General features: G+C 43.9%; 2 protein-coding genes across 2 annotated transcripts in view; both read right to left on the bottom strand.

Moving 5' to 3' along the window:
• Positions 1 to 1,377: 1,377 nt before the first annotated feature.
• LOC109872359 (tubulin beta-2A chain-like) lies at positions 1,378 to 7,682 on the bottom strand. Its single transcript, XM_020463564.2, has 4 exons — positions 7,429 to 7,682; positions 6,869 to 6,977; positions 5,160 to 5,270; positions 1,378 to 2,835 (listed from the first exon to the last, which is right to left on the bottom strand). The coding sequence occupies exons 1-4, from the start codon at positions 7,483 to 7,485 to the stop codon at positions 1,742 to 1,744; spliced, it is 1,371 nt and encodes a 456-aa protein (XP_020319153.1). The 5' UTR covers positions 7,486 to 7,682; the 3' UTR covers positions 1,378 to 1,741.
• A 397-nt stretch (positions 7,683 to 8,079) lies between these two features.
• The window catches only part of LOC109871618 (solute carrier family 22 member 23-like), a 53,197-nt gene continuing 43,346 nt past the window's right edge, over positions 8,080 to 17,930 (bottom strand). The window contains exons 7-10 of the mRNA XM_020462534.2: positions 17,303 to 17,541; positions 16,549 to 16,581; positions 14,484 to 14,607; positions 8,080 to 13,342 (exon numbers count right to left, since the gene is read on the bottom strand). Of these exons, the coding sequence (XP_020318123.1) occupies positions 11,716 to 13,342; positions 14,484 to 14,607; positions 16,549 to 16,581; positions 17,303 to 17,541 (2,023 nt within the window). The 3' untranslated portion in view covers positions 8,080 to 11,715. The remainder of the gene's footprint in view (positions 13,343 to 14,483; positions 14,608 to 16,548; positions 16,582 to 17,302; positions 17,542 to 17,930) is intronic.

The following is a 17,930-nucleotide window of genomic DNA, read 5'->3' as shown; positions in this document are numbered from 1 at the left end:
ACAATACAGGTGAAACTCAAGCATTTCGCTGAACCCACGGTAACATCTTCAAATCTGCGTACACGACCGTGAACTTGAATTTGACTTTGAGTGGTTTTTAATCACTGCATCTCAAAAGGCACTGAGAACGTAACGAAATATCTCCATGGATATGCTGTGAAAAATATGCAAGAACAAGTCGGTTTATCTCAGGGAATATTCTCTTCCTTTGAGTCTTATTACTTGTTATTACTTGTTTGGCTTCAAAGCCTGAGTCCTGAGCAGATATTAAATTGCAGTAACACTCCACTAGGTGTCATCCTTGGCATATCAAACATTAGCCGTGACTCTAACCCTAACTTCAAGTCCACACCCCAGCTCAATTCTAATTCCAACCATAACTTCACCCTGGCCTAACCTGTCGTTTTGGGTGAACCTATTGGTTTCTAATGAATATGTTGTTTCTGATAGGTCCTCCTTGGTAGCCACACATTCATTCAATGTATGATGTATTTGACGAGAGCATCTTCCGCCCAGTTGTCTGAATGTGAAAACATAAGACCTCATTTTAACACGTTGGCAACTTGAACACTGGCAGCATTCCTCCTGGTCAGACTTTTTAGACGTTTTCTGTCAAAATAGAACTTCAGTCTTCAAGTATTTATGGACCTCAGCGCAATGAAAAATGTTACCGTTATTTACTGTACCTCTAACGTAAGTCGAAACTCTTGGCAGTGAGCCTTTCTAGCCTTGCAATTCATGTTCTACCAAGGACTTTGTTTTAAATGATATCAAGTAAATTGAACAGGTTGAATAAAGGTGTGATATTGTGCTGAACCAATGTGAAGATCTGATTAGGCTTATATGTTCAAACCTTGGTACTTTGATTTTCTTAATTATTAGCCAAAATATTGAGGCATTGAAAGAGCGCCCTAATGATGTCGTCATTGTTTGTGCGAGTCTGTAAGTTGGTCGTATATATGGAGAGTGCTCTACTTCTCCACACATTTAACTCTATACTCTAACAGCTGCCAAGTCTGGCCAGCCCTTAATCGGATTTACTAGCTCTCAGATCAAAACATGATAAAGAGGAATAAACAGATATTCCTTTTCTCTCTCTGAGTCTTTGAGGAAGTGTTTCCTGTCCCAGACAGACACACAGTCATGATGACCCAGGACACTCACAAGACTATAAAAGTAGTAAGCTTCTTGGGGTATGGTAATAACATTCACCTTGCATTTTAAAACCAGAAAACATCTCTTTCATCCAGTATCATCATTACAGCATGGAGAACTGAGTTACTCAATTTTGGTTACACCTACTTCAAGTCTGGAGTGTTCATTGTATCTCACCTGCTGAATACGATTAGCACTCCCATGAAAAAAAGCCTACAGATATTCATAGGACAGCACCATTTTATTTCACGACAAAATAATGTATTCTGAGGTAAATGTTACAAAACTCGGTTTTTGACAATACTGTATTGTTGTTTTATTGACATTGGTACAGCATGAATTGGAAAACCAATGACGTCATTTAAAATACTCACATAATTGTTATGTTTCTAATATCACTTATGGTCTTCAAGACAATCGAAACAATGAAAATGCACTAGTAGTAGTTTGCTAGGCTAAACAGCTATAATATATCTTGACGCGACGATAACTCATCTGCGCCTCTATCCTTCCATAACTATTGATCATTTAAAATGACTGGTGGATATAACATACAGACTGCTGTGCTGCTTCTACCCGGCATCCCTCAGTGGCGGACATCATGGTGCTGCTGGACATCCTGCTCCTCATCCTCCAGCTCGTCTTCTTCATACTCGCCAATCTCGTCAGCAGTGGCGTCCTGGTACTGCTGGTACTCAGACACCAGGTCGTTCATGTTGCTCTCAGCTTCTGTAAACTCCATCTCGTCCATACCCTCTCCGGTGTACCAGTGAAGGAAGGCCTTACGGCGGAACATGGCGGTGAACTGCTCAGAGATCCTCCTGAACAGCTCCTGGATGGCCGTGCTGTTGCCGATGAAGGTGGCAGACATCTTGAGGCCGCGGGGCGGGATGTCGCAGACGGCCGTCTTCACGTTGTTGGGGATCCATTCTACGAAGTAGCTGCTGTTCTTGTTCTGCACACTCAGCATCTGCTCGTCCACCTCCTTCATGGACATGCGCCCGCGGAAGATGGCGGCCACGGTGAGGTAGCGGCCGTGGCGAGGGTCGCAGGCGGCCATCATGTTCTTTGCGTCAAACATCTGCTGTGTGAGCTCGGGCACGGAGAGGGCACGGTACTGCTGGCTCCCCCTGCTGGTTAGAGGGGCGAAGCCGGGCATGAAGAAATGCAGGCGGGGGAAGGGCACCATGTTAACAGCCAGCTTGCGGAGGTCAGCGTTAAGCTGACCAGGGAAGCGCAGGCAGGTGGTAACCCCGCTCATGGTGGCCGACACCAGGTGGTTGAGATCTCCGTAGGTGGGCGTGGTGAGTTTGAGGGTACGGAAGCAGATGTCGTAGAGAGCCTCGTTGTCGATGCTGAAGGTCTCATCTGTGTTCTCCACCAGCTGGTGGACTGACAGGGTGGCGTTGTAGGGCTCCACCACCGTGTCGGACACCTTGGGTGAGGGCATGACGCTGAAGGTGTTCATGATGCGGTCGGGGTACTCCTCGCGGATCTTGCTGATGAGCAGGGTGCCCATGCCAGAGCCGGTGCCCCCTCCCAGGGAGTGGGTAAGCTGGAAGCCCTGGAGGCAGTCACAGTTCTCAGACTCCTTCCTGACTACGTCCAGGACAGAGTCGACCAGCTCAGCTCCCTCTGTGTAGTGGCCTTTAGCCCAGTTGTTACCAGCTCCACTCTGACCTGAAAGACCCATGGTGAACCTGTGTTAGAGACATCACACCTTTGTGTGCTAATACACATCTGCAGTTGAAGTCAGAAGTTTACTTACTTTTACACAAAAAAAACTCAGTTTTTCCACAATTCCTGACATTTAATCCTATAACAAATTCCTTGTCTTAGGTCAGTTAGTTTATTTTTAGAATGTGAAATGTCAGAATAATAGTAGAGAGAATGATTTATTTCAGCTTTTATTTCTTTCATCACATTCCAAGTTGGTCAAAAGTTTACATACACTCAATTAGTATTCTGTAGCATTGCCTTTAAATTGCTTAACTTTGGTCAAACGTTTTGGGTAGCCTTCCACAAGCTTCCCATAATTAGTTGGGTAAATTTTAGCCCATTCCTCCTGACAGAACTGGTGTAACTGAGTCAGGTTTGTAGGCCTCCTTGGTCACACACTTTTTCAGTTCTGCCCACAAATTTTCTATAGGATTGAGTTCAGGGCTCTGTGATGGCCACTCCAATACCTTGACTTTGTTGTCCTTAAGCCATTTTGCCACAACTTTGGAAGTATGCTTGGGGTATATTGTCCATTTGGAAGACCCATTTGCAACCAAGCTTTAACTTCCTGACTGATGTCTTGAGATGTTGCTTCAATATATCCACATGGCATCATGAGAAAGGAAAACTATCTATTTTGTGAAGTGCACCAGTCCCTCCTGCAGCAAAGCACACACAGACACACAACATGATGCTGCCACCCCCGTGCTTCACGGTTGGGATGGTGTTCTTCGGCTTGCAAGCATCCCCCCTTTTCCTCCAAACATAACAATGGTCATTATGGCCAAACAGTTCTATTTTGGTTTCATCAGACCAGAGGACATTTCTCCAAACAGTACAATCTTTTTCCCATGTGCAGTTGCAAACCGTAGTCTGGCTTTTTTATGGCGGTTTTGTAGAAGTGCCTTCTTCCTTGCTGAGCGGCCTTTCAGGTTATGTCGATATAGGACTCATTTTACTGTGGATAAAGATACTTTTGTACCCGTTTCCTCCAGCATCTTCACAAGGTCCTTTGCTGTTGTTCTGGGATTGATTTGCACTTCTCGCACCAAAGTACGTTCATCTCTAGGAGACAGAACGCGTCTCCTTTCCTGAGCAGTATGACGGCTGTGTGGTCCCATGGTGTTTATACTTGCGTACTATTGTTTGTACAGATGAACGTGGTACCTTCAGGCATTTGGAAATTGCTCCCAAGGATGAACCAGACTTGTGGAGGTCTACAATTTTTTTTCTGAGGTCTTGGCTGATTTCTTTGGATTTTCCCATGATGTCAAGCAAAGAGGCACTGAGTTTGAAGGTAGGTCTTGAAATACATCCACAGGTACACCTCCAATTGACTCAAATTATGTCAATTAGCCTATCAGAAGCTTCTAAAGCTATGACATCATTTTCTGGAATTTTTCAAGCTGTGTAAAGGCACGGTCAACTTGATGTAGGTAAACTTCTGACCCACTGGAATTGTGATCCAGTGAATTATAAGTGAAATAATCTGTCTCCAAACAATTATTGGAAAAATGACTTATGTCATGCACAAAGTAGATGTCCTAACCGACTTGCCAAAACTATAGTTTGTTAACAATTTGTAGAGTGGTTGAAAAACAAGTTTTAATGACTCCAACCTAAGTGTATGTAATCTTCCGACTTCAACTGTAGCAATACACATCAGTTAGCATGAAAAGTCAGTTAACCAGTTAACAAGCAAATGCACCGGGCATATTATTTGTCAGTTTCCATTGAGAGAGACAATTCCAGTTTGTTAAGAGTGGACAATAACAGCTTAATTGAGCATGATCAAGAGTACCATGATCTAAAATATTATAGTGTAGAAGTCTTCATATACAATAGGATGTGGAATGTAGCCTTACTATCCTTTATGCAGTAGAATTGGCAAGGTGTCGTGGGTGGATTTGATTTAACGCTATATCCCCATCTTGATGGGCACTGCAACAGTAGCAGTCTATGCCCTGTTTTCTGCTGCGCCATGCTAGCTGTCTGTGCCTGACACAACCGCTCACCGACCATTGCATTCCCTTCCTGGTACATTGCTGAGCTGTTGCAGAAAAGTTGCACACTGAACACACCGTCTATCTATGTCAAAGTTAAACTAAGCTTGGCTTCAGAGGAAATGACTGGATGCTGACACATACATGCTGTGGGTTGAGGATGGAAGTGCTGACAGGACATGATGATGACCCATTGGGCAAGACAGCACAGACAGATCTGGGACCAGGCTGGGCAAGATAGCATAAAACAATCTGGAACCCGGTTGGATAACCACTACTCACCAAAGACAAAGTTGTCTGGTCTGAAGAGCTGGCCGAAGGGCCCTGAGCGGACAGAGTCCATGGTGCCTGGCTCCAGATCCACCAGGATGGCCCGGGGGACAAACTTGTTACCTGTGGGGGAGGAGAGGCAGGGACATCAGGTTTAGGGAGGGAAGGAGGATGGGCTCTCACTCTCGCTTTCTCTCACTCACTCACTCAGCCTCCCTTGCAGACTGCAGCACAGAAAAACTGCTAGCTCCAGTCCAAGGAGGCTGAGCTAAGCTGAATTCATTCAGACCAAGATGGCATCTCCCAGTAGACATGACACATTTTCTCTCTTATCGTCATATCATCTTATCATGCTGCTATGCGCATTTCTCTATGAGTAGATATTCAATCAGATTCACATTAACAAGAGGTCAATAGTGCTTAGCATTGCACGCACAGGAAATAGGATCGGTGCTAACTACAGGACATGTAGGCTACTATAGGCCCCAGAATCTGCAGTCTGGCTGGTTTGCCATAGGAGACTGACTGTTCCGTATGAGAGAGAGACAGAGACAAAGTTTGAGATTCTGCATGGCCATGACCTTCAAATGCCTGGGCAATAATTTTTTTTTAAATCAGACCAACGCAGACAGAAGGCAAGCATTAGGGTTGGGTTGGTTTTACAGAGACTGCACTCACTGCAGATATATACATGCCACCCCTCCGCAACGGGCTCTTAAGAGACAGAGAGAGAGCCAGAGAGAGAAAGAGAGGGAGAGAGAGATGATGCTGCAGAGAAAGAGGTGATACAGGGAGAGAAAGAGAGAGACCGGGAGGGAGGGAGAGAGATTGACAGGTCCCTGCTACTGTCCTCATTTCCTCTGCCCTGCCACAGGGCCCACTGCACCCAGACAGATATTATGGTCACAATGTCACATTCTCAATTTAAAATTTGGCCTACAGTGCATGAGTTTGCAAGTCAAAAAAGGTCTGCAATTTTCATCACCAGGGAATATAGTTTTTATTCTGAGTTTATTTAGGGAAAGGCCAAAGCACACAGTGTACAAAACATTAGGAACACTTTCCTAATATTGAGGTGCACCCCCTTTGCCTTAAGAACGGACACAATTTGTTAGGCCATGGACTTTACAAGGTGTCAAAAACGTTCCACAGGGATTGCTGGCCCATGTTGACACTAATGCTTCCCATAGTTGTGTGAAGTTGGCTGGATGTCCTTTGGGTGGTGGACCATTCTTGATACACACATAGGAAAATGTTGACCGTGAAAACCCAGCAGCGCTGCCGTTTTTGACACACTCAAATCAGTGCGCCTGGCACCTACTACCAAAAAGCACTTAAATATTCAAAGGCACTTAAATATGTTGTCTTGCTCATTCACCCTTTGAAAGGCACACACACACACACACACACACACACACACACACACACACACACACACACACACACACACACACACACACACACACAAAATCAATGTCTCAAGACTTAAACATCCTTCTTTAAACCTGTCTCCTCCTGTTCATCTACACCGATTGATGTGGATTTAACAAGTGACTTAAATAAGGGATCACAGCTTTCACCTTGTCAGTCATGGAAAGAGCTGGTGCTTGTAATGTTTTGTACACTCAGTTTATGGTTGATTATTTTCTTAGACCTGTTGTTTAGATGCATGCAGAGATTACTTAAAGACCAATCTAGATAGTAAATTGAGATGTATTTACCTGATGCTTCATTGTAGTACACGTTAATCCTCTCCAGCTGCAGGTCACTGTCACCTTGGTAACTGCCGGTGGGGTCGATGCCATGTTCGTCACTTATCACCTCCCAGAACTAAAAATGGGACAGAGAATAGGTCATGCAAACGTGATGATTCATAGTTTGACCTAAGAGATCTGGCTATAACCTGATCAAGACATGGAAAAGTACTGGACGACCGTTGTGCGTAGTCTATCGCTATGGCGCAGCTCCTTTTGGCGACAGCATGACGCGCCAGCCCCGCAGGTGCGCGACACCACTGCAGACCCTTTGGCTCCTAGCCCAAGTCCAAAAGCAACACCCCCATAATCAACCTAATGGCATCTTATAGGTGTCAATAAATGAAACACTAATTTCCACGAGACATTCGTCCAAAAACATGACCCCAAAATACTGCATGGCTGATTTTGTTCTCTTGGAAAATGTAGTGCGATTCATGCTGGGACAAAATTGTAAACATCTAACAAAAAAAAGGATTGCTCTATAATAACGTCTGCGTCTAGACAAATATACACATAACACCTACCTTCGCACCAATCTGGTTTCCACATTGCCCGGCCTGGATATGAACAATCTCCCTCATGATGATGCCTTTTGGGTGCACGCAGATAGCAGCCTTTTGTCTCAACTAACAACAGTGCCCTCAACCTGGTTGCGACCACTGTGTTTCTCGCCTCTCAGCAGTTGTTACATTCTTATGGCGATCGGTAAACCAAGGGAGACTCATCATGTTGATGCTGATTGGGTGACGTCACACCTGTGCTGCATCCCAAATGTGTGCACCAGCCTATCAGCGGGCACCGGTTTGATGCAGTGGACGGGATGAGGATCCTGCTGCATCACTCTCCATGACATCACCCTGTCCCGGGCCAAAATGCGGGTTGTTGCCAAGCACTTTTAATCTAATACGTGGCGCATAGGCCTAGCTGTTAGTTTACAAGTTAAGGAAATACAGCCCAATTGTCGATAAATACGCCCCCTTTCAATATAACCAAGGCATTGTCCATGTACCTTGCAGTCCTGAATCTGCTTCAGGTGTAGCCTATATTTTGTCCAATAGAGGTCAGTTTGGAGCTTTGCAACTATACCGTCCACAATGTTCCCATCAAAGACAGGTTCCTTATTTGTTCTTATTAATCACTTGTTTATCAGAGACAGGAAAAGCCTTCACCTGGGAGAACGTTCGCCATGTATTGCTTTATTGTATGACATTATACAACAGGAAGTGGTTAAAATCAGAGTATTCCAAGCTGAAAAATCTATTGGCAGCATGAGTGAGTTATTTTGGTTAGCTAGTATATGGCCTTAAAATATAAAGATTAAATCAAATTTTATTGCTGACATAAAAAAAATGTGTATCAGATGTAGTGAAGTGCTAATCAATATAACTAAATTACTGAATCATATTTAGGGGATGACTTTCCATCACAGCAGTACACCAACATGAATCCACAATTCATTATTAAGAATGTGAATATTGACAACTGATCCATTACATACAGAATTGACACCCTTTATGCCCTTGTCATTATCTTGGGTTAGAGAGGACATCATCAAGTGAAAAAAAAAACATAAAACAAGAACCTTGCACAAAAACACCTCAAGATTCAAGAGGTGGCTTGAAAATTGTCTGCAGACCAATTAACCCAACCAAGACCCAGAATGCATCATTGATCAATAAATAGTGAAGTTTATTACGACACGTATGGCTTATATACAAATGCATTATTCAAGTTAAAACAAAAAAGGGAAAATTAAACTGGTAAAATCCATGTTTTTACATTCATTCATTAATTAAAATCGTGTAAAAACAGAAACTGTTATATCAGGATTATTTCTCATTTCCGCAACATTTTTTGGCTGCAGTGGGGACAATTTAGGATGAGGGGAGCCATTTGATCAGTTGAGAACCATTTCCAGACCACTGTATCACAGCACAACCTATCAATGCACAGCAAATCAAAGTTAGTTTACATATCAGTCTGCATTTTCTTTACCACTGTATACTCAATGTATTATATTGTCCATCTACTTGTACCGTTTTAGTGTAGCCACTTTCCAAGCCATCATCCCACTCTACCCATAGAAATAGAATGTGTCATTATACTTCTGACCAAGCATACACCATCGCTGGTGCGGACGATGCTGTCACATATGAAATCGGAGACTGTAATGTAAGGTTGTAATGTGTTGTATTGTGACATTTTAAGACGAGAGCGGTTGCAGTTCAATAAATGTGGGGTGAGAAGTATTGCTACAGCTGCAGACAATATACTCTTAACATTTGTATGATTGACCTCTGTTGTTCCAGTGTCAAGACTTTCGTGCGTTAGTAACACCATCCTCACATCACAGCTAACCCAATGTACTAATCTGACTCGACGGGAGTACTGGAGACATTATGGTTTGAGCCGTGAAGTCTATTAGATGTTAAAAGAAGCTAAGAGGCTCATACAGGGGTGTAATGAAGTTTTACTTGATTCACATATCCTTTCTCTACCGTGCTTGAATTTTCCAAACAAGGTGTATGTAGTATTAGGAATGAAGACCACAGCAACAAGTATATCTTCTTTAACAGTGTGCTTATTTACCAGGAAATAACCAGAGAATATGCGGAAAGTAGGTCGTTACACTTTTAGTATTTACATAGTCATTTTTATATCCACAGAACTACATGACAGTGTGTGTTGTGATGACCACTTTATGATTAGTGTACAGTTGAGTGATCAGTGGCTGCTATTGCATGATATTTTGGTCACCTCCAAAGCCATTGTATTTTCCATTTTAAATAGATATTAAACACACTGTAAAAGACAGGACTCCATGGCATTTGAAAAGGACAATATGTCAAAGATTTTTGAAAAGAAAGAAGCTCTACATCACAACAAGTGATGTTGTATTTGTAAAACAGTGGCCTAACACAATCTGATGCAATTGCCTAACCAGTGAACTGACAGCCACCATTTTGTTTGCCCGGTATGTACTATTGTCAATAGTCAGTCATTCACAGACGTTGGTAAAACATGACGTTGACACTAGACATTTGAGTTTTTCAAAGAAAAAGAAAGCTCTTCATATATTTTTGTTTTAATTAAAATAATCAGAGACATGTTGTAGCTTTTCCAATAATGACGACATTTCGCTATCATGTCTGTATTGATTACAATGAAAGTAATTCAAGTAAATGGTAAAGTTTTGAAGTAAAATGAAAAGAGAAAAAAAAGAGGGATAAGCCTCCATTTCAAAACGCAACAGAATTTGAGTCAATATCACAAATATAAATGTTGCATACTTTGGTGAAGTTGAAATATTTCTGGTATATTATTTGGGAAATATACTTCAAATATTTTTACGTCACCAAATATGCTAATTACATGTAGAAAACACACACAAGATGGTGGCAATGACAGATGTATTTGTAATGAAGACAAAATCCTTTTGTCATTCATGTGTCCATTTCAGAGATAGCTCTTGTGATATTTTAGGTAACATTTGAACATCACCTCTATGTTTCATGGAAAAGTTCACATTTTTGTTTACATGCTCAGTCCCCGTAGCGAAGATTAAAGTGCCACTTACATTCAAACAAATAATGTTAACAGTGCCGCCTATCTTTATACACTAAGGACACCCCCCCCCCCCGTGAAATAATGGCAATATTTGTTTTTGTGATCAAGCGCAACATCAGTAGCACAACAACAAACTACGCAATTTGACCTAGAGTATCACATTTACAAGATCCAATTGCCTACAGTGCAATTCATTAATGTTTTTTTAAGAGTGGAAACAAATGTCCCATGAAACATTTGATATAGTCTGTAAATTCTCAAATGTTTCACTTACAGGAACGCAACGTCAACAAGCAAAACATAGTCCTAAAGGACCAACAGAACTCTCACTTCTACCACGTCACCGGTACAGCTCTCCTTCGCTCGACATAAACAGTCCATAGTCCTAATAAATGTATGAACATGTCTCCTCAGTTCGCGACATTCTCTTTCTCTAGTACCTTTTCATACACCCATGCTTGTATAACACTAAGGACTGAAGTCTTCAGATGTTTCGCTTGTCATTTTTAACTCATTGCCTCATACATTAAAACACCTCCAATACTTGGGGCAAAACTTATTGCCCTTTTTTTGGTTTTTTCATATTTGGCAAATTGCTCTTTTCCCTACACAGATTCCATTCAGTTTCTGACAACAAAAACAATTGGGTGACTCTAAACTCGGTTTAGATATCTGGCACTGTTGACATTCAAAATTCTGCATTGTATTCTTAAAGTATTTTTTTTTCTACATAAGGCAAATGTACATCAAACACATTGGGCGTACATCTAAGTCTGCAATTGAGGCAAATGTACAGTCAAATGGTTTTTAGTGGTATGTATAGCATCTCCAACTAAGCATTGGGATAATGTGTCAGAGGAAGTCAAAGGGAGTTTTGGCAGGAAGTATCTCAGTCTAAAATGACACATACAGATTCCTCCAACAACAACTATGTAAAACGCTGATGATGTCAGTTATTTACAGTTCCGCACTGTGGCAGAGTAACCACTCATTACTGTCACCGCAGCACGGTCCCCCTGTCCTGTTTTCTGGCTGTTCCCAGTAAAAGGTGTCAGAGATACACTCGTCCCCATATCAAGCTGTTCCCTCTCCTGTCGGTCACTGGTATTCTCCCTACAGAGCAGCCAAAATGTCTGAGGCCTGATCAGCCAGTTAGTGACTCCATACATGTGACCTGGATGTCCAGGACTTCTTCCTCCACGAGGGAGTGGCACACCTCCTTGTTCCAGAGGTAGAGCCTTGGATCATGACGACGCCACCCCGTTGATGACCCGGTTTTCTGAGATAGTACAGTCCATAATAGGGAGGATTCCCGAGTCTATGGGGGAGGAGATGGTACAGTCCATTATTGTGGAAGCGGTGGCCGCCTCTGTGGTCTCAGAGTCTGTTACGTTGGGGTGCTGAGAGTCTATGACAAGCGGAATGGTAGAGTCCAATGAAAGGGGTTGAACAATGTCTGTGATGGGGTGAGTGGTAGAGTCCACAGTGGGGCTGTGAACAGTGTCCATGACAGGGGGAATGGAAGAGTCCACTGTTGTGGGGATATGACCTGAGTCATTGGGTGGTGGTGGTAGTGGGCAGATGGGGGGATGAACAGGGGAATGAGCTACGACAGGGTAAGTGGGAGAAACAATAACATTATTAACACATGGGGATGAAGAGTCCAACTCTGGAGTATGGACAGAGTCTATGAGAAGGGGAATGGTACAGTCTGATGTAGGGGGAGGAGGAGCGGGGAGTTTGTCATCTAGAGAGTATATGAGCGGGTCTGTGGTTATGTGGTCAGCAGAATCAATAGGAGTCGTACAGTCCGCCATGGGGGGAGGGAGAAAAATGTCACTGATGACAGGACCAGGGGAGGGTGTTGGAGAGGGGGGTAAAAGGTCAAGTACAGGGGGAGTGGCAGAGTCCAATGTAGTGGTGGTTTCTATGACAGGGGGAGTGGTAGAGTCCAATGTAGGGGTGGTTTCTATGACAGGGGGAGTGGTAGAGTCCAATGTAGGGGTGGTTTCTATGACAGGGGGAGAGTCCCATGTGGAGGTGGTTTCTATGACAGGGGGAGAGTCCAATGTGGAGGTAGGTGGAGTTTCAATTAATTCTGGAGCATCCAATGAAGTGTGGGTGGATTCTATAACAGGTGGAGTGGAAGGATCCACTACGGAACTAGGAGTGGAAGGGTACAATGCGGAGGTAGGGGTTGAATCAAGTACTGGCGGAATGGTTGATTCCAATAAAGAGATGGGAAGAGTTTCAGTGACAGGGGAAATGGTGTTGACCAAGATGGATGTATGGGTATCTTCTGTGAGGGGGTCAGTGGTAATTTCTTTAGTAGGGGAGGGAGCTGTCTCATCACCAACATTGAAAGTGGATGAAGGGGCAACAGAATTAATGAGGGGTATATCAGTGGAGTCTTCAGTGGATTTGCCATCAGACTCATGCTGGTGTGACATTAACGTCCTAGCGGAGGGCGCCGAAATATCAATAACCGATGGTGCTGCGCGGTCAACAGCGGAGGACGCCGTGAACTCCATTGTGGAGACGGCGGTGGCGGCCGCCTCGTGCAGCGGCGTGTCATGGACCCGGGTGTAGTCCCTGTTGCTCTCCACCTGGGCCAGGAGGAGGCGCTGTTCGCCAGGCCTCCTGGGGGGCAGCAGGGGCTGGCGGGTGTAACACTCCCCGTCGGCCAGGGTCTCGGGCAAGGGCTGGTAGCGCGTCTCGGGGAGGAGGAGAATGCAGATGATGCAGATGAGGGTGCAACAGGCGAAGATGATGTGGTGAAGGAAGTAGCCCTTCTGGTTGTGGAGTTCCATGATGGGGGCGGTCAGCATGCCGAAGCCAGCGCTGGCGAGCACCAGGCCCAGACCCCCACCCCTACGGAGAGAGACAAGGACCATCAGTTAGGAAGTCACTATCTCTGAAGAACATGACTACACCCGATCCCAAACCAACCTCCAAGCCCCACCGTCTTTAAACCATATCCATCCTGTAGAAAAGGTGTGCCCTGAAACCTCTGCCATTTCCAGTGCAATGTTCTGCTTTGTTACATTCCAAGTCCATTCCATTTCAATGCTTTCTTTTATATTCACTTTCAATAGCACATTCCACATTCCAGCCCCTACTATTCTCATTTCCTTATGCAGACACACGTGGTCTGTGTTATTGACATGTCCTTGCCATTTTACGCCCACAGCAGCAGAGACTGCTGCAATACCATGTAACAGCATCCTGCCAAGGCAGTAGCCTCATTTCTCTCCTGTCTGCTCCGTGACTGGCCACCAGGTGGCGATCCACAGTCACTCTTCAGGCAGCACAGTGCACCATACCTTACATAACAACACAGCATCATGATGATGATGATCCAAAGCTGTGTCAGTTTGTCAAGAGAGGGAAAGGCTAATTCAAAACCAGGCTGATCTGTGAAAGAGACCTCGGTCTGACTCCCTGTCAAAATAAAAGGTTAAATAAATAATCATATAAAAAAATATGGATATTGAACAACACCTTTATTATGGTTGTGCATATAACAAGAGATCCATGATCACACACTCATTTTAAGTGCTTATAGCAGGGTAGTAATATTCTGGTGATATCCTGGCAGGTCAGAGACACTGAATCATGAACCTCTCTATTGAGATCAAAGATTGCGACTACATTCTATTATGATAGTGAGCATCATAAAACAGGGTATTTTCCCTTCACACTACATGATGACAGCAACCTTCAAACTCCACACCTCTTTATCTTTCTCCAATTCCAGATGTGTATACGGTATGTTTTTCATAGCTTGACAGAGTGAATGTTCTGTAAAATGTTATCAAATTAACCAGACACTTGACCCGACCCATCTCTGAATAAAAAGGGGAAGAAAATGGAAACCCGTTTTTGATTTCCACGAAGCTTTCTCCTCAACCCTGGCCTGCACATATCCTGACAGCTCCCTCTGAAACCTCTCCCTCGGCCCCTCTCTGTGGTACGCTCCAGTGGTCTGTTCCCAGCGCGTGGGTGGGCTTACCTGATGACGGTGGGCGTGATCTCAGCGCAGAAGAAGATGCTCAGGTTGCTGACAGCGTGGGAGGAGAACATGCCGATGATGGAGAAGGCGATGGAGAAGTTCTTATTCAGCGTATCCGAGCGCTCTGTACAGACAGACGGCAACATACGAGTCAGCCATTAAACACGACTCCGTATTAAGTTGAGATTTGTGTATCCGAGTACTCTGCATAGCAAGAAAGCAAACATAACAATTATCCAGCCAGCATACAGAGATAATACATTCTAATGTACTGTAGAAAAGGGGAGATTAACTCAAAAAGAAAAATACTATATCTAACCCTGAATGAATGATTCTCATATTAGAAGGCTCAGTGCACTGAGGAACAGTATCTAATACATTCTCAAAGAGCAGGTTGTTATTAAAGTAGTAAGATGATCCTATTAAAATGTACTTAGACTGTTACATAATTCCCATGAGTCTGTGTTGTTGAGCATCCTGTATGTTGTCGATCACCCTGACCATGTTATCCATTTAACTAAACTAGCCATGAAGGATTACCCTGACGTTGATCTGTCTGATCCTCAGCTAAACAGCAGCAAAACAATCCTAGAACTAACTCACACGGTGCTGCTGAACGAGACATCATCTGAAAGTGGTCTCAGTATCAGTTTGTTGCTGAACGAGACATCATCTGAAAGTGGTCTCAGTATCAGTTTGTTGCTGAACGAGACATGCTCTTCTGGCAACTTCAAACATCTGAAAATGGTCTCGGATGAGTTTGTTGCTGAATGAGACATGTTTAAGTTGCCCTAAGCAGATAATCTGAGGCAGAACTCAGATCAGTTTGCTGCTCCTCTCTAGTCCTCTGGCTGTCAGACAACAGGCCAAGTTAATTCTGCTGCCAGGTGGAGGACTAGGGATGGAGAGAATGGAAAGAAGAGAGGAGCTAGATAAACACACAGGGGAAGAAGAGGGCTAGAGGCTACTTAGGTTAGCTAGGGTCAATGAGACCGAGCCAAACAGAGAGGATCATCAGAACAAAGCAAGGATCGGGAAGTGAAACACAGACAGGAAGACTTCTAATAGTTGCAAGAAGTTACATGAAGAACAGGCAAGATCAAAAAAAAAGTTATGATGAACGATGGCGATAAAACCATATAACGTACTATAATACCATGCAGCAGTGTGGTTATTACACAGTCAACGTCAGGTTTATTTGTTATAATGGACTGTAGTACTACCGAGTTGCACGACTAGCCTACTGCTGGTTCCATGTGTTAGCTGTAATGTTTCACTGTGGAGGACAAGCAGGCTGGATCTGAACGTGTGTTTATGCAGTAAACAGAATGCAGCTAGCTTGTCCTTGAGAGATGTATTCATTCCTCGATGCCTACGGGCGTTCTGAGCCCCATGGTGCCTGTGTTTGAACTGTCACTCAGTCGGCAAACAGAAACGACACGCCATGGTTTGCGCTAACGGGATCTGACTGAACTCTGCAATGAGTTTGAGTTTGTTGTTCTTAGGGAGTGGGTGGGAGAGTGGGAGTGATTGGGAGAAGGGGAGAGATAGGACAAGTCACAGTATTTAGGTCGCAGTGATGGTGAAATACCAACCTTTGCTTTAAACCCCCTCAATTGCACAACAAATCACACTGCAAAGCACCCTTGTCTTTCTGCTACTATGTTGGAACACTGACATTTTCTTAGTGTCCTCCAATCTTACACAAATGTCAGAGTTCCTCCAGTCTTTGTCTAATCACATCAAAGAAATCACATTAAGACATCTGCAGCTAGCCAGCGATCATAATGTGTTTCTAACGGCTTGAACCACATTTAAGACAGTAGATTGGTTATCCATTTATTGTGGAATTCTCTCATCTGCCTAGGACCTTGTTGTTGTTGTTTTAAATCGAGCAGTTGCAGTATTTCCAGTAAGCGGATTATAAAATGGAGTAAACAGTTAAGATCCAGAATGATGGGCTATTGATTAGTTAAGAGTCTAGGGTAGAGTAACTGCAACCAGGGAAATATGGTCTGAGTTCCCACAAGAATGAAGAGGAGAGAAATCGATGGTTGTACTGTACCTATATTCAGATGTACACTGTATTTCCCCAGTACTATAGGAGCCACAGGGAGAGAGAGGAAAACAGAAACAGGTTAATATGTAGTCAAATGATCACACACACACAAAACACACACTGGTTACACCATAGCAATAACAAGACAATATGTTTGCTGTTTGAATGATCTCAAGGTGTATTTTGTAGGTATAGGTTAAATATATATGTTCCCTCAACATTTGTGACAAAGAAAAAGGACTAGGTACTGTCAGATTTCGGACAACATCCGTCCTTGTTACACAGTAAAGAGGCCACCTCCCACAGACCTACATTCAAACATCATCATCAAAACAACTATACAGTAGCTAACTATAAAGACTATTTCACCTCCACCCCCAGGAGGTCAGGGCCCCCTGAGCACATGACCTGCGTGCTCGGCCGTCGGTAATTTGGTGATGATTAGGCCTACCAGCTGGCTAGACTACCTTACCTAGCAATGTTAGCTGACACTGGCTAATTGATTGCCTGACATAAGAGGAAAACTACTGATGCACTACCAAAGTTTCGAAATGTGGGTTCTACTTTTCTAACTCTCAACAGAAAAAAAATATGTTTTTTGGTCAGGGGCCCCCTAGTGGCCACGGGGCCCTACACACAGTGCAGTTGGCGTATAGGAAGAGGCAGCTGTGTGTGTGTGTGTGTGTGTGTGTGTGTGTGTGTGTGTGTGTGTGTGTGTGTGTGCACTATACCATTGCGTATTATACTGTAGGCTACTCACAGTTGAGCAGGCCTAGCTGCAGCAGTGATGCCAGTGCAGTGATTATCATGAACATGAGCAGGCCACCCCTCCTCCCCATCAGGGACACTGCCGGGCACAGTGCAATGCATGATGCCACTGCGATGCCCGCCATGGTGTAGTAGTCAGCGTAGAAGTTGTGGAACATGGTGGACTCGTGGGTCTCGTGGTGGTCCATCATACTGCGGGCAAAGCAATGGTGGATCCCATAGCCCGTCAGTCTGGATATATAGAGAGAGCGAGAGAGAAAAGGGTATCAAGAAAGAGAATAATGAAAACAGGGATAATGGGTGTGTGGTAGTGCAAGAGAGGGAGAAAGAAGTAAGGAGATGAGTGTACAGAGGACAGAGAGAAAGAAAGAGGGATATTGGGAGAGAGGACAAAGAAAGACCATATGAGTTCAGAAGATGAAGGGGAAAAATAAAGAGGAAAGTGTATTTCTATGAAACAAAACTAAAACACACAAACCCTCTTGCTCGTCTCCAGTTCTCTCATAAGAAGACAGCTCATGAAAAATGTATGGTCAGACTACAGCCAGGGACACTGTGTACTGAAATAGCCTGGGCTGTGTCTAAGTCTGCTGTCTACAAATGACTGGGTTATGTGAGTG

Source organism: Oncorhynchus kisutch, linkage group LG27 (assembly GCF_002021735.2).
Source record: "Oncorhynchus kisutch isolate 150728-3 linkage group LG27, Okis_V2, whole genome shotgun sequence".
NCBI classification, from domain to species: domain Eukaryota; kingdom Metazoa; phylum Chordata; class Actinopteri; order Salmoniformes; family Salmonidae; genus Oncorhynchus; species Oncorhynchus kisutch.
This window is presented reverse-complemented; position numbering and strand designations above follow the sequence as displayed.

Bases quoted from the DNA above. Each gene is read 5' to 3' on its own strand.
- LOC109872359 (XM_020463564.2), bottom strand. From the start codon at position 7,485: ATGAGGGAGATTGTTCATATCCAGGCCGGGCAATGTGGAAACCAGATT. The intron at 6,978-7,428 runs GTAGGTGTTATG...TCCCATTTTTAG, and splicing joins GAAACCAGATTGGTGCGAAG to TTCTGGGAGGTGATAAGTGA. The intron at 2,836-5,159 runs GTGAGTAGTGGT...TGGGTCTTTCAG, and splicing joins ACCAGACAACTTTGTCTTTG to GTCAGAGTGGAGCTGGTAAC.